Source organism: Galendromus occidentalis, unplaced genomic scaffold (genome assembly GCF_000255335.2).
Source record: "Galendromus occidentalis unplaced genomic scaffold, Mocc_1.1 scf7180000077284, whole genome shotgun sequence".
NCBI classification, from domain to species: domain Eukaryota; kingdom Metazoa; phylum Arthropoda; class Arachnida; order Mesostigmata; family Phytoseiidae; genus Galendromus; species Galendromus occidentalis.
The window spans coordinates 147,246-161,583 of record NW_003805272.1 but is presented as its reverse complement, the minus strand read 5'-3'; the positions used below and the strand labels follow the sequence as shown (position 1 = coordinate 161,583).

The 14,338-nt window shown below is 51.4% G+C and overlaps 3 protein-coding genes across 3 annotated transcripts; 2 read left to right on the top strand and 1 right to left on the bottom strand.

Annotated features, from left to right (window-relative positions):
• Positions 1–538: 538 nt before the first annotated feature.
• LOC108864092 (uncharacterized) lies at positions 539–1,171 on the bottom strand. Its single transcript, XM_018639036.1, has one exon. It carries the CDS (start codon positions 1,169–1,171, stop codon positions 539–541), a length of 633 nt encoding a protein of 210 aa, XP_018494552.1.
• A 788-nt stretch (positions 1,172–1,959) lies between these two features.
• Positions 1,960–3,818, top strand: LOC100907078 (magnesium-dependent phosphatase 1). The gene is made up of 6 exons (XM_003742076.2): positions 1,960–1,998; positions 2,099–2,282; positions 2,634–2,694; positions 2,849–2,900; positions 3,170–3,336; positions 3,442–3,818. Exons 2-6 carry the CDS (start codon positions 2,249–2,251, stop codon positions 3,617–3,619), a joined length of 492 nt encoding a protein of 163 aa, XP_003742124.1. The 5' UTR covers positions 1,960–1,998; positions 2,099–2,248; the 3' UTR covers positions 3,620–3,818.
• A 3,542-nt stretch (positions 3,819–7,360) lies between these two features.
• LOC108864091 (uncharacterized) lies at positions 7,361–14,112 on the top strand. The gene is made up of 7 exons (XM_018639035.1): positions 7,361–7,466; positions 7,685–7,815; positions 9,116–10,737; positions 10,828–10,963; positions 11,082–11,204; positions 11,844–12,106; positions 12,189–14,112. The coding sequence occupies exons 1-7, from the start codon at positions 7,361–7,363 to the stop codon at positions 14,110–14,112; spliced, it is 4,305 nt and encodes a 1,434-aa protein (XP_018494551.1).
• Positions 14,113–14,338: the final 226 nt, after the last annotated feature.

Sequence of the window (14,338 nt, the reverse complement as noted above, 5' to 3'; positions counted from 1 at the left end):
GATACATAAGCGGATATCCCTGGGATGATCACCTCATCTATCGGAGCAGGGCAGATATCGTCGTGGTTCAGAGATATGATTGATGTCGATAAATTGACAGCAATATGAACAGCATAAACTCGAGACATAATTTCGTCACGCACGAGAGCGAATAATTTGAAATGCTCAATTCGATTCGATATTTGGTATGATATGCTCAATTTTGAGAAGGATGGCCCCGGATGAATATCGCCGAAGTTTTCAAGCTCAGGTAGCTAAAGTGCCTCCTTGTTCCGGAGCGACGGTACACGGAACCTGGATACCTACCTGTCTCGGTCCTCGTCCCCGCAATGCTCTCGATTTCGCAAACCCAGGCCAGCTTTCATCGGACGTCGGGACAATATTTCCCGCAAAGTTCTCGTTACTCCTGAGGGAGACATGTCCTGCGATATGTCGATCACAATAAATGATGCCCCGATAGCCCTAAAATAAGGGAACACGGCGCGTTCATAGCTCGCGCTTTTTATTCATGTCTCCGTCTCGCTTGCTCCTAACTGACTTAAGAGAATCCAAACATGTTGAGAAGTTTGAAGCCCTTGTGACCCGTTTCGTGGCTTATGCGATAGCGGAAAGGTTGCACGTCAGAGTACTTGGTGATGAACTTGTCTCCGATCTTACTCTCTTCGACGCACGTCCTTGCTGAGGCATCCGGCTGATCGCATGCTTCTTTACACATCTTGACGATCGCGTCTTGAATCCTCCTCCCGTGTCTGACTTTCATCTCGAAATTGTCCTTCATCGTGAAGTTGAGAGTGTATTTTTCCCAGACTTCTTCGGTGGTGGAAGTGATCATGAAGCGTTCCTCGGTCTTAATTTCGTACAGCTCAACGTAGATGCTTCCCTTCCTTTCCCCATTGCGTTCCTCAGAAGCCTTCAGCGCTTTGCAGAACTCGTCGATGAATTCAGAGATGTCCTTGTCGAATTCAGGTGATGTGGCGCAGATGTACACCAGCGGGAAGCTTTCACACCAAACATCCTTTTCTTCCATTTTTCCCATGTCGCATTTCCCGTCCTTGCTATAGGTGAATTTCCCACAAGAGCGAAGATAGAAGAGACTTTTCACGAAGCCGCTCACAGCGTCTTTGAGTTGAGGTTCTCCTACGACAGCCTCATACTCGAAATGGCGTACCATCGTGAATGGATCGCAGCGAGAGACGCAATCTAAGATCGAAGTCTGGAGAACCTGGGCGACGTTCGGCTCGCGTGTTTCTGAAGAGCGATTTCTGTTAACTGGCAGGTCGCACGGCTCGGATTTTGTCGATGAAGTCGGGATCCAGTAGAGGAGTTTCGTTGTTTGTTTAGAATACTCCTTAAATGTCTCTTCCCATCAGAGCACTCATTCAGAGCAGAAAACTCATGAAGCTGAACGCGGTTACTTTCGATTGGGCGTTTTCTTTATATTTCCTTGGATGCTCTCTAGGATTCACGGCTCCACCCCATGCCTTGGATAGGAGAAGAGGAATCGGAGCTCGGGCTCGACGGAGCTTCGAGCGGAATCACCGCGTCGCCCTCCAGGATGAATTTACCAGATCGTTCCTCTCCGAGACTCAATAACCGATTGAGAGGAATTTCGAAAATTCCTCCGGAAACCCGATTTCACAGCAATCAGACGCATATTCATCTGTACCCGAGACAACATTGGGCATGACATCGGGCTCGGTCGCGATGCCAGAGAGCATGCAGCGTATCCCCCGAATCCTTGAGGGAATCGATGAATCGGATCACTCTCAGATCGTACGATCTAGGGAATCAACATTATAATTCGTGACTTCTTTCTGACGGAGAGTATCATGATTTTTCATGATGAATGATAAGGCCTAATACTGCCTCGATGGGTCTCTCATCTCTCGTGCGCGCGTGGTGCAGAGCGGTCCCGGCACGCGGGATACGAGGGATGGGAAGAGAGCCATGTCTAGGTCCGACGGTCCGAGGTCTTGTGGCCGTTCGAATTTTCCCTCGGTCAGTCGCCTTGAAATCGAACTTCTCTACGTTGCCACCGCTCCCTGCTTTAGAAATTTAGGGCGTCCTCAGATACTCTCATGAACAATTTGGGCCCTAGGTGTCCCAGTACAAATCTTCAAACACGTGTCCAGACGGTGTCATAGTCGGAATTGCGGCGACTCTCGTTCGGAGCAAGAGACCATTCGTCTCTCTGTGTCTGCCTTTCTTCCGGAAATCATTGTCAGCAGGCCCCGCTCTCGTCTACTCGATGGCGAAGCCTAAGCTGGTCGTATTCGACCTTGGTGAGTCCTCTGTCGATTCGAGTAGGTCAGCCGTTCAGCGAGCCCCACATCAAAATAAAAGTGGAATTCTGACGTCACTCTCTACCCAAAACTGAGACTTCGACACGGTTCTCCTCGGAGAAAGCAGTTGACGGCCGACCCGGTCGTTGGAATATCTGGCAGTCTCGGAGGAGCTCCGGAAATCGAAAGGAATACTCCTGACCGAACATCTTCGTCCTCAAATTGTCCATGAGCTCCCAATCCTCGCTAGAATATCCAGTGACGAAAAATTTGGGAGAAATTCAATGGAGGAATCGAGGTAGCGAAGAGCCATGATTTCCGTGATTCATTATCACCGAATCGTCTTTCCAGACTACACTCTGTGGCCTCAGCACGTTGACTGCACCGTCGATCCTCCGTTGCGGAAAGACAAGTTAGTCCCCCAATCGCATTCCAAGGGCTGAGTTTATCCATTCCGATATGATTCTGTCTCATTCGTGGAATTCTCTACGAATTGTTCATCGAATTCGGTCTCAACCTGAGCGTGCCGAGCATCAGAAGTTCAAGATTGCTTGACTTCACTGCAGGAACGGCAACATTTTCGATGCGGACGGACAAGCCGTCAAGCCTTTCCCAGAGGTAAGTTTCAGATCGTTCCACCAGTCCCTACCTAGAACTAGCCCCTCAGGGCAGTGGCGCCCTTGGAGGACATGGAGACATGCCCCCACCCCCAAAGGATCCCTTCCCGGCGCATAGGGCTCTGAAGTTGAGGTTCATCGTCATCGGAAGTTGGCCCCTACCGAGTCGATGGCCCCACGCCCTTCCCTCACCCCAAAAAAAACCTGGGCACGCGCCTGCCATCGAGACGCAACTTCCCGAGTGACCAATGCTTTCCTGAACAATCTCAGGTCCCTCGCCTATTAGAGAAACTCCGACAAGACGGCTATCAGATTGGTGCCGCTTCGAGAACAGATTCTCCACCTGTTGCGAATCAACTCATCAAATTGCTCGATTGGGACAAGTACTTTGATTATCGTGAAATCTACCCAGGCTGCAAAGTCACCCATTTCAACAAGTCAGTACACCAATGGTTGTCAGATGTCATCTGCCTCATGTTGGCGATGATATTTCACGGCGACGGCTCCTCTTGCTTTCCGGGACTGATTGTTATTCCCCCCAGGTTCAAGAAAGACTCGGGCATCCAATTCAAGGACATGATGTTCTTTGATGACGAAATGCGCAACATCCGCGACATTTCGAAGCTGGGCGTCACGGCCGTCTACGTCACTCACACTGGCATGACGATGAAACTCTTCGACGAGGGTCTGGCTGAATGGAGGAGGAAGAATGAGAATTGACAATGATTGTTATGCTTCGATTGTGATCGGATGAGTCAGAGATGTGATCAGCGAATGGGTGTATGTTTTTCTCCCTTCTCGAGATTGTCTACTTGGAGGCTTTTCGGAGATCGCTACTCGAATATCTTGATTTGTTCAGAATCCGAGATCGACCTTTGTGGCTCTCGAGTCGAAAGCAGAATAAAGTCGTGAAGAAGAGCGCGGAGAATATCTTCCAGAGACAGATGCATGCGAGTTGAGTTTGGAATGATTCAGCGGAGCGTCCTGGGGAACTACTTCGCATTTTATTGGGAGACAAGGACCAGTCAGTATTCATCCCGAGAATTCAGTCCGCTCCTCTCCTATCTCCGGTGAGGAATATTCCTCCAATTTCCTCCTCAGAATAAATTGCACCAATCGTGGATATCGACTGAAACCCGGAGAATGGGATCATTTGCGGCTTAATCCGTGGGATCTCATGGTGGGCCCTCGAATTTTCTCCGACTCGTAAAATTATCGATCAGATATCGAGGTCGGTGTGGATACTCTCTCAACGCTTCGAGTCGTCGCATTTCAGATACTTACAGCCAGGCTCCTTCCGAGGCAATAGAACCCCGTCGGTCATGCAAGCGTACAGTCTGCGGATGGGTATGCGAGTGAAAGCGAAAGCTAGGTTAACTTGGAAAACATCCGAAGAAGACCGTCCAGATTCCTCAGAGGAGCGAAGTGAGGTACTTGCCCTTGCTCGGGACAGTCATGCGGCTTGAGAGTTCGCGTGAAGCAGAGCCCGACTTTGGACAGAATGTGGGGCTGCTCATCATCGAGATTTTTCCCACGGCAAAACAGAGCTGGTTTCTTAGGGTGAAACTTGTTTATAGCTCCGCGAAGTACCGTCTTGGCTACTTTCTTCTTGTCAGACGGTCTGATGCCACTTTTCTCCATATTCGCTTGGAATATTGGAGCAAGAAGTCAGAGAACACGGGAGGAGTGCTACTTCAAATATTGGCCCGTCGAGGGTCATGGAACTCCTGTCGTAACCTGTCTTGGGCCCCGGAGCAGACCATATCGGAGAACGGTAACCTACCTTCGAAATCGGCTTGCTCGTAAAGGCTCACAGTGAGAAACAGGTAATGCTCCAAGCTCGGGACAGTGCTGGGCGATCGGAGAAAATGTTATTCGTGGAGATCAATTTGAAATTGGAGCTGATTTGAAAATGAATCGATCTCCCGCAGTGAGGCACTTCATTGGAACACGTCGCCGAGCTCAGCTTCGAATCAGCTTACTCTTTCCTCATTCGAATTTCTTCCTCCACAAAGAGAGGAAGAAGAGAGACAGAAGATCCTTCTTCTAGTCCGAGAGAGTGCGACCAGAATTTCGACAACCAGTATCTGCCGCGGTCACTCGCTGAAATGCGCCTCGCGTTGGGTTTGAATCCAGAGCACAAGATCGAACGATTCGAGTAGGTACTCGGATCTCATGAATCGCGACACTCACATTTCAGGAAATCTACGTAGAATTCTTTGTCAAACTCTGGTACCGGAGTGAATCGCAGTGGGTTCAAAGGTCTCAGGTGTCTCAGAGTCCATCTGCCGAGAAGAGAAATGAAAGCTGAGGATCGATCCCATTGGACATGTGCCTCGGCAGTCGATTCCACGCTCTCGTTCGGGGTTCGAGATTCCACTCACCGCATGGGTGCTCCTTTGTACTTGGCACGGCATCGACCCACGCCGTTCGGAAGGGTACCATTATAGCAAAATCCGGCAATATATATTATTTCAAGCATCAGCTCTGCGTGCTCGCTTCCATCTGTTCTGAGGTCAGAGAATCAGGATCTCGGTTTGAAAAACGTATTGATGATGACAAATAACTCGCGATTGAGGACTCGATCTGTGGGCCTTTTCGTGGGCTTGAGCATACATTATGCCCCGGGTAAAACAGGCTATCGCTGGGTGCATGGATCGAATGGAAAAACTGAAGCTTCACGATCCCCTCTTCCGGAAAAAATCGAGAGTGCAACGGATGAAATTGACTGACGAGGCTCACCTAACTTCAACTCCCCTCGGATCGGATTTTTTAGAGTAAATCGCTTCCCTGGAAAATCATTCGAATTAGATCGCCTGTCTTTGCGGGAGGATGGATTAGAGTTCCTTCGTGGAACGGAACTCTCTCGATAGCTCGATGACCTATAAACGATGTACTCGGTGTATTACATCTGATTCTGAAGGTCTGAGTCTTCTTCTGCATCCGAGTCCATGTCTCCGCTGAAAAAGAAACGATGACGCTCAATCAGGCAAAGGATCAATATTTCCCTCAGGAGCCCTCGCTCTTCAGGGAAAACACATGTTTTTTTCTTCTCCGAGCTCACGGCTCTAAGGAACATCGATTCCCTACGAAGCGATCCCAGAAAACTGCAAACACCGCCCACCTTTCGTTCTTCAGCTCACTCTCAATGACGTTCAAGGTCCTCTTCGTTGCGAGAATCCATCGCTTTTTCCAATAAAGTTCGGGTTGTCGAGAACCCAATAGTTTAAGTCGATGAATGGTGAGCGGCACGAAAGCCCCACTCTCCTCATCAAAGACTTCCATATCTGAGCTTTCGTATCGCTTCATGAGCTCGTCGAAGCTCATTTTTTTCGTTCGCCCTTTCTCCACGACTGTGAGGCCGTCGCGTTCAAACTCGATAAAAGCCTTCAACGTATCAATGAGGCTCGCCTGGACGGGAATGGTCTCCCCGGTTTTGAGCTCGACCTTGACGATTCCGAATGTATCCGGCTTGTACACTGGGAAGCCATCAGCGTCGAGCTTCAATGTTTTCGCGTACATGCGTTTCTCCATCCACTCTATCAGAACCTCCGCCGCGCTTTGCAAGTTCTCGAGCTCGTTGTACACCCTCAACGAAGATTTCTCCCTCGTGGAAGTCTCGAAAAGATCTGCAGCTTCTTCCCACAGGAGAGAAACCTCCGTCCCATCGTCGAGCTTGACTCTGATCTTGTTCTTCGCGACTATGTCTCTGAGCTCCTCGATCGTGAGCCTCTGTTCCGGACCGTCTCGAGAGAACTGAACCCTGAATTTCGGCAGTCGTCTGGGTGGAACCGGGCCGTTACCGCCTCGGAGCGTCCCACTGGAGTCTAAACTCGCTGTTTCTCGTGATAACACCGCTACCGTGCAGATCAATGCCAGAAGTTTACACGATTGTTTGGGCGTGATCCTCGCGAGATCCCCGCCACCGCGGAACCTGAAGCCGCTCCGGTGCAGGAGGAAGCCTGAGAAAGCGCCCCAAACGAATATGTGCAAGAGTAAGTCAGATTTCATAGCGATTCGTGAACCGCAGCAGTCGTCGGAGAAACTTCGTTATCGAGACATGTCTCACCCGGTATGAAAACGATGGATCGAAATTGCCGACTATCGGATTTTTCCTCTGCGAGAAATCGAGTGCATCGCTCCTCTGCTAGAGAACTGCGAGAATCATTGGAATCATTCCGACTGTCTCTGCCCTACTCTGGAGTTCATATACGGATAGTACTCCGCATTCCAAGGAGACTTTCTCCTTCATTTAGGTCAGGCAAGCGAGCGTAAGGGAGAACAGCTACGGATAAGGAAACAGGTGTTATTCAGCCAACTTGAGCAGGAAGCTTCTTCCCGAATGGATCGACTGCATCGGAGCCAATGAAGGCTTCATTCGTTCACTGAATGATTGTCGTTCGTTCATAGCGGCTCCGCGACTATCGAGAAGTTTCGGGACATGTGTTGTCCTGCTCGCCGATGACGGAGAATTTCGGCGTCCGCGTTAACCTGAATCTGGACTTCAAAGATCAGATTGTCCGAGTGGTCCGATCCTTCAATACGCTCATTAACACCATCTTTCGCTGTTTGATAATCGGAGAGCGACACCGACATTCGACTCTTCCACTCGCTTATCATTCCCCGGCATTCGTATTGTTCCCGAGTTTGTCACCTATCCCTGATTCATCTCCGAAAAATCCTCGACGGAGTTCCGATATACTTCAGGAAAAGACTCATGCTTCGCTGCCGGACCGCCGTGTTGGAGTGGGATCCCAAGCCCCCCAAGGATCTGTTTGATTCTAGACGACGACTCCGACCTCCGCATTCTCACGCAGGTCTGCAAGATCGATCTCCTCGACGCCTTCTTCAACATTAGAGCAATCAACCAGCGAAGTGGAGGCTACACCTCACCGGATTTGTCGCCAACGCCGAAGGTTAGAATTTTTTTTTCTTTGCCTGGCGAATATCGAAGTTTGCACACGCTCATGGCCAAGTGAATATGGGAAATTCTAAGTGAGCGAGTTTTTCGGATCACTTATTCACCAGGAACAACTTCCATTGTTCGTTCAGGCCTCGCGTGCCTGGGTGACAATGTGTAGGGAAGAGCGAAAGCAAGATGTAGCGGGCCATCTTGTTAAGAGGTTTCCCCTGGATAATTGTATTGGGACACAGTGGGATGACTTTCTGGATCAGACGCACGCTCGATAGCTGGTTGCTCGCTTGGTTGACTTACCGACTGTCTGTTGATGCGAGCTGACATCGGACGCAGTTGCTGAACGGCGCTTCGCCAACACAATGAACTCGTATTACAATATATGTCTTCAGAAAAACTTATGTTTGTCATGCTGATTCGTAGCTTCGAAGCAGCTCTAGTAGCTTCCGAATTCTGAGTGGAACGATTTGATGGAATCGCTGAAGTTCCTCGGAGAAAACACACCTCCTTACAAGCCGGCCTGAGGGACTCGCTCCTAGGATGAGATCGAAACCGGATGAAGGCGACAGAAACGCTTTGAGTTTAGGGCTCGTCATCGAATTACGATCGTATCCGATCGCGATCGATTGGGGTCAGCTCTTGGAAGCTCTTCAAGTTTCGTGAGAAGTTTTCGAGAAGCGTCCCCGGATCTTCGCTCTTGCGACACTATTTCAAGACGTTGCTTTTCGGAGTCTACGAGGACTGAAGAGCGCAGATCGGACGTCGGTCGTCGAATGGAAAATTTCAATCTCACCGCTCGAGCTGTCAGCAGTTTATGTACCGCATGTATATTAGGCATTCCCTTGAGCTGGCCTCCCCCATGCGTGGCATACCTGCCCGAGGAACGGAAAATGGGAGAAACTTGGCGAATTCTCGAGGGAGAAAATAAACTACTGTGGCCGCTCGCGACTCGCCGGAGTCGATTTCGTGCCTCTCTAGGAACAAGCAAGTTTTCGAATCCACCGACGGGCTGTCTGGAAGTCAGACAGCCCCCACGCAGACTGGTTCGCGGTGGCATCCTCATGGCGCATTGTCATCGGGTGCCGGTTTTCAGAGCGTGCCCAAAGTTGGGAGGAAGGGAAACTCCACCCAGTCACCCAGGCGTCCACACCGCATTGTCGCTGCAAGCTTCGTCATTTGTGCTGCGATCGTGCTGGTGATCAACGGAGACGATGCGCGGGTTCGCGAGTCTCTTTGCATTCCTAGTGCTTCTGTGGCCTCTGGAGGCGAACAGTAATGTGACTCTGCCCCATTCGGTACAGCCGAATCCTCGTGCCACCCAGGCCCGCCAGGGTCGGACTCTTGAGCCCCAAGTTAAAGCTGAGTTTCGTTCCATGCATTCAGAGGAGAGTCAACACGTGATTGAAGATCCAGTACACGATCTCAAAACCCCTGGATACGTCGAGGGAGGTGATGCCGAGAACCCCGGAGACGTCGGGGTCACAGCGTCGCTTATCGAAGGAACAGGCCCGCCAATGGAAATTTCCCGACGCATGGACGTTGAGAGTGAAGTTCTCCCACCGGAAGAGATCAAATCCAAGACACTCCACTTCAAGAGACAGGATAACGAAACTGTGGTTCTCTATCGGCCCCGCAACCGTTCGCGTCAAGGATACCAAAGGAGTAGGATCCTTGTGCAGAAACCGTCCGGTGGTCGGAACCGTGAAATCCACAAGGGCAAGTCTCTCTTCTACGATAGCTCCGCCGAGTTACTCGGTGTGCCGAGCAGCCAATCCCCAATGGTGGTCCCGGTGGTGACGAAGGTACTCCCGGACAGTTGCGCGAATCGGTCTTGCGTCGCTAAAGTCGATGTAGGGGTTTCGGATATCGAGAGACCGCTCAACTTACTGTCCAATTTGCCGGCAATCGCTGACCTCGGAGGTCTTGCTTTCCTCTCGAAACTGGCGAATCTATCCTATTTATTGAACGCGACCAACATGGAGACGCACGACCCTCAACCAACCAGGTCGCCGACGATGCAGACATCTGGCGATGCCAATATCCGATTGGCGGAGAGCAAATTCCACCAAGAGGAAAACTCTGATCTTCTTTCCGCGGAAAACACAACCCGCGAAGTGGAAGGTCGGGATCGAGGCAGCAATGCAAGATCGCTCTTCAAACTGCTCGGAGGAGGGGGGAACGTGGGTGTGGGGGGCGCGACCCAGATGTCTGCTCTCAATGCGAGCACAACGGCGACCACCACAGCGACGAAAACTCCGGAGAAAGAGAGTAAAATGTCCCCATTCAGATTCGGTCTCCAGCAGTTGTTCACACCGAGACTACCGATGGCTTACAATCCAATGCTGGCCTACTCTCCCCAGTATCCTCTGCTCTACCCAACCAGATCGCCCCTCCTCCCGCTCTATGCGGCAAACGGTTTGATACCGACCATGACCACGCGAGCTCCTCTCACGACCTCGGCTCCCTCCTCAGCGTCCATCATCGCTAGTCCAGAACCCAGAAAGTCTTGCTCGGGAGAATGCATCGACGTTTTCGCCGCTCTGATGTGCGATCAGGTCGATGAAGAGGCTCATTGCGATCAATTGACTCAAAGATGCTGCGTCAAAGGTACGGAACAGGTGACGAAATTCCTCAAACGTCATGGTACCGTGGCAAGAACGAAGAAACACAAGAAAATAAAGAAAATTCGCCACAAAGAGCCTGCCGCGGATCGTGATCGTGTCGGGACATCAACGCCGGCCCCGAAGGAAAACTCCATCGAGGAAGGTGGTGTCAAAATCGAAATCGAAGAAGATCATAAACGACCAGAACGGCACCGAATATTTGTGCATAGCACAACGAGTACTAAGAGACCCCAGATGCATATCGCGTCTGGGAACGGAGTGTATCATGTCATCGGTTCCAAAGACGTTTGGACAACAAGGTGGGTCCGACTGTTTGCAACCTCCGAATTTTTCGATGCACACCGACATCTTCCGAATGCGGAAACCTAATATATCCTCTCTCGATCAAGGTATCCTGAAATTCCGAAATACGTGACCATTGTGACAACCACCCGAAAACCTGCGAAGCAGTCAGCTACGCGCCGGATGGATGAAGCCGCTCCTACCGTGCACTACGAGTCGAACGAGAACGACGACACATTCCAGGTAGATGATACGGATAATGTTTCATCCGAGGGTCAGGAGGCGCCTGATCAGAAAAAAAGCGAAAGTGGCGAAGGCTCGAAGTCTGAAGCTGTCTCTGCGATGCGCATGATTCTTGCAGGAAACGAGACCGGCAACGAAACGGAGGCATCCGCAGAACCTCAATGACGCCGAATTAGAAATGATAGAAAGCCACGTCCAAGAAACGGAGATTCCGTTCGAAGGAAGCCAAGCAATAAAACAGGTAGTCAGAACGATAAGTTTTCGTGAATCTTCGACGGCTTCGTTTCTCGAATTCATTACCGGATCAGAATAAGATCATAAACGACCGGAACCGCACCGAATATCTGTGCATAGCACAACGAGTATCCGCAGATTCCCCGTCGCGTCTCACCTATCTATAGACCATATAGGTACACTGTAATATAGGAGTAGCCCCGCGTGGAATAGGCCTATCGAATGTCGCTCTCGACTCGGACTGTTTGATGAGCGCGCATCGAAGCATCAAGTGTTGTCCAAGGCGAAACGGGGTTTGTGTGCTAGCAGCGTGTAGCATCGCCTACACGGGATCCGGTTTCTAGCCGCAATGGCTTTACCGTTCGCTTCCGTTCAGAAAGAACACGCGTCCCCACGCTGTTTCACCACGATTCCGTTCCGAAGTTAGCACACATCCAGTCGTTTTCTTCAAATATCCGTGCCGAAATTTCGAAAGCTTGCAACTTTTTCTCCAGCTCAAGCGAGCAGGGCTCCCCAATTCTCTCGAATTCTTGAGCGTGAATAGGATCCTCTATTCAGCTTCTAGGGGATTTGAAGTCCGGTGTCGGATGTCGCCAGTCCTGAAATAAGTATCTGATTGTTCGAACGAATTTCATCTCGTCACAAGGTAAACGAGACTCAATCAGCGAACGCTATTGATACCGTGGCTGAAGCACCGCCGTGTCCAGGCAACTGCGTCCTGCCGATATTCAGCTTCTTCTGCGATGCCCAACACAAGACCTCGTACGTCTGTCCCGTCGGACGGGTCTGCTGCGTTGGTACTCCTTCTGTGGAAGAGCAGAAGAATAGCACCCGGACCGAAGAAGAGAGCAACACAAATACCAACGCACTTCTCGAAGATGATCGGCACGACCATATCTGCGCGGGACGGTCAGTAGGATTTTCCCCTAGCGCGCTTTATGAGGCAACTTGCGTTGAGGAATGGACTTCTGATATTTTTCTTGTGTTGCAGATGCGTGCCCGTCTTCTTCCAGTACACTTGCAAGCATCCCTTGCGCATTACCGATGACATCTGTCCGACCGGCAGTCTCTGCTGCACAGGTATCGGCAAGAAAGACGACGGCGAAGAGGAGCGAGAAGACGAGGAGTCCCAAACGGACCCGGAGACCCAAGACGACGACGAGGGCAAAAAAACAACCCAGGCCCAAGCCCAGAGTCAGAAGGACGCCGCCGAAGTCGCGAAGAATAAGTTGAATTTCTTGCACAGTATCTTGACCACTGTCCTGAGCACCAAGAAACCGAATATCCAAAGTGCGCAAAATTCCGCAAAACTCAAGCAGCGTCCCGAGGAGTACATGCAAGCCGACGAAGATCAGCTGCGACCTACCTACGTACAGGAACCAAAATACTTCGCAGCGAGCGAGCAACTCGCCTCCGAGGAGTCAACGGACCCTCCCGAAGTCGTGATCGAGCCCGCGATTCCTCCCTCGATGCCGACGGTGGACACGAGATTCTCTCAGCTCGAACGGCCACCGATGGTCACTCCGCCGTATTCTCACCGTAGGCCAATGCATAACGTTCATGGCATGCCACCGGCGATGCGGCATCGGAACAATCATAATTCACACAATAGGATTCCCTCCGGTGCCGTGGACGAAGAAATGCTCGAACGGCATTATCCGATCCGGAGTCGGTTCCAGCGACCGCATCCCTACGGAAATTTACCCCACAGATTCCGAACAATGCCCACGCGGCGACCGTACGACGATTCCGAGGAGATGATGCCCACTGAGGAGCATGCCAATGAGGGTGCCCCAGAGACTACGGAAGAGACCCCGATCGAGGACGAACGAGAGAATTTCAGTGAGCTCAGACCGGACATGAATCGACACAGCCACAAGGACCAGCATCGCGAAGTCGTCACGCCGGAAACGGAGAACCACGAAGTGTATTCCCAAGCGAATTCACAGGAGCAAGACGCCACCGAAGTCCAAAACTTCACGAGCCCCTTCCTCACCGAGTGGGCTCCGAGCGATGTGAATGCAGCTCGGGTGAAGGAGGTCAACTCTGCGAACTTGACCCTCGAGGAACGACCTTCCGAAGATTCTCGGGGGGTGCATCCGAGCTCCTGTGGCTTGAACGGATTCCACATAAAACGGTGGCACAGTAGAAACGAGGCGAATCCGGGCGAATGGTGTTGGCAGGCCGCGATCGTGGACAGTGACGATAATCTGTTATGTAGCGGAGCTGTCATCGGAGCGCAGTGGATCGCGACTTCGGCGTCCTGCGTCGCGAACTACACCGCGTCGAGCCCGCCGGATCTCCGAGCCAAGATCGGTTACGTCGACATGGCGTCGGGTCCCGTCGGGTCCCAGACTAAAACGGTCTCAATGGTCTACAGTCACCACAGCTTCAACGCACAAACACGGGAGAACGACATTGCACTTCTTAAGCTTCACGACTTTATCGACCTCAACGGCCTCGTGTGCGTGATCTGCTTGCCTTCAACCCTTCGGCCGGAGGGCGCGATGGAAGGCTGCACGCTGACAGCCTACCGGAAGGAATCCCCCACAAAATTCAAACTGACCTACGACCGCGTGAATAGAGTCGACCTGCAGGTTTGCGGTGACTTGGCGTCGCTGAAGAACTCGACAGCTGAGGCCTCGGCCGGTCAGCGAACTAAGTTCTGCGCGGGCGAAATGGATCTCGCGGAGCGAACGGGCGCGTGCGAGCCATCGAGTCTGGACGCCGAACGGAAGCCCATCCTTGGACTCGGCAATCCGCTGGTCTGTCGCGTGGACAACTTCTACCAGCTCAGCGGAATATCAAGCACCTATCTGGGCTGTGAGCAGCTCGCGACACCGACTTACTATACGAATCTCGCCTATTTCACCGGTTGGATAAATCAAATCACTAATGTTAATCGATACTCGTGATGTGCAGGTCGCATCCACTCTCGGAGCTTTTCTATGGCTGCGCACGAATTCATGAGTACCACGACCCAGAAATCACATTCCGTCGTTGGGAATCTAAATATTTAATATATTTCATGGTGCTTTGTACATATGAGCCGCAGGTCCGCGCCAGCCCAGATTGGCGTCAGACAGAAAGGTAATAGTATAAGCGTGGGCGTCTGAGAGTCGAACCCTCGACGAAAAAAAA

Excerpts from the sequence above, each read along its gene's own strand:
- LOC108864092 (XM_018639036.1), bottom strand. The coding sequence starts at position 1,171 with ATGGTACGCCATTTCGAGTATGAGGCTGTCGTAGGAGAACCTCAACTC.
- LOC100907078 (XM_003742076.2), top strand. The coding sequence starts at position 2,249 with ATGGCGAAGCCTAAGCTGGTCGTATTCGACCTTG. Across the intron at positions 2,695-2,848 it reads CCTCCGTTGCGGAAAGACAA|GAACGGCAACATTTTCGATG; the intron begins GTTAGTCCCCCA and ends ACTTCACTGCAG. Across the intron at positions 2,901-3,169 it reads CCGTCAAGCCTTTCCCAGAG|GTCCCTCGCCTATTAGAGAA; the intron begins GTAAGTTTCAGA and ends GAACAATCTCAG.
- LOC108864091 (XM_018639035.1), top strand. The coding sequence starts at position 7,361 with ATGACGGAGAATTTCGGCGTCCGCGTTAACCTGAATCTGGACTTCAAA. Across the intron at positions 10,738-10,827 it reads AAAGACGTTTGGACAACAAG|GTATCCTGAAATTCCGAAAT; the intron begins GTGGGTCCGACT and ends CTCTCGATCAAG. Across the intron at positions 11,205-11,843 it reads GAAGCCAAGCAATAAAACAG|GTAAACGAGACTCAATCAGC; the intron begins GTAGTCAGAACG and ends TCTCGTCACAAG.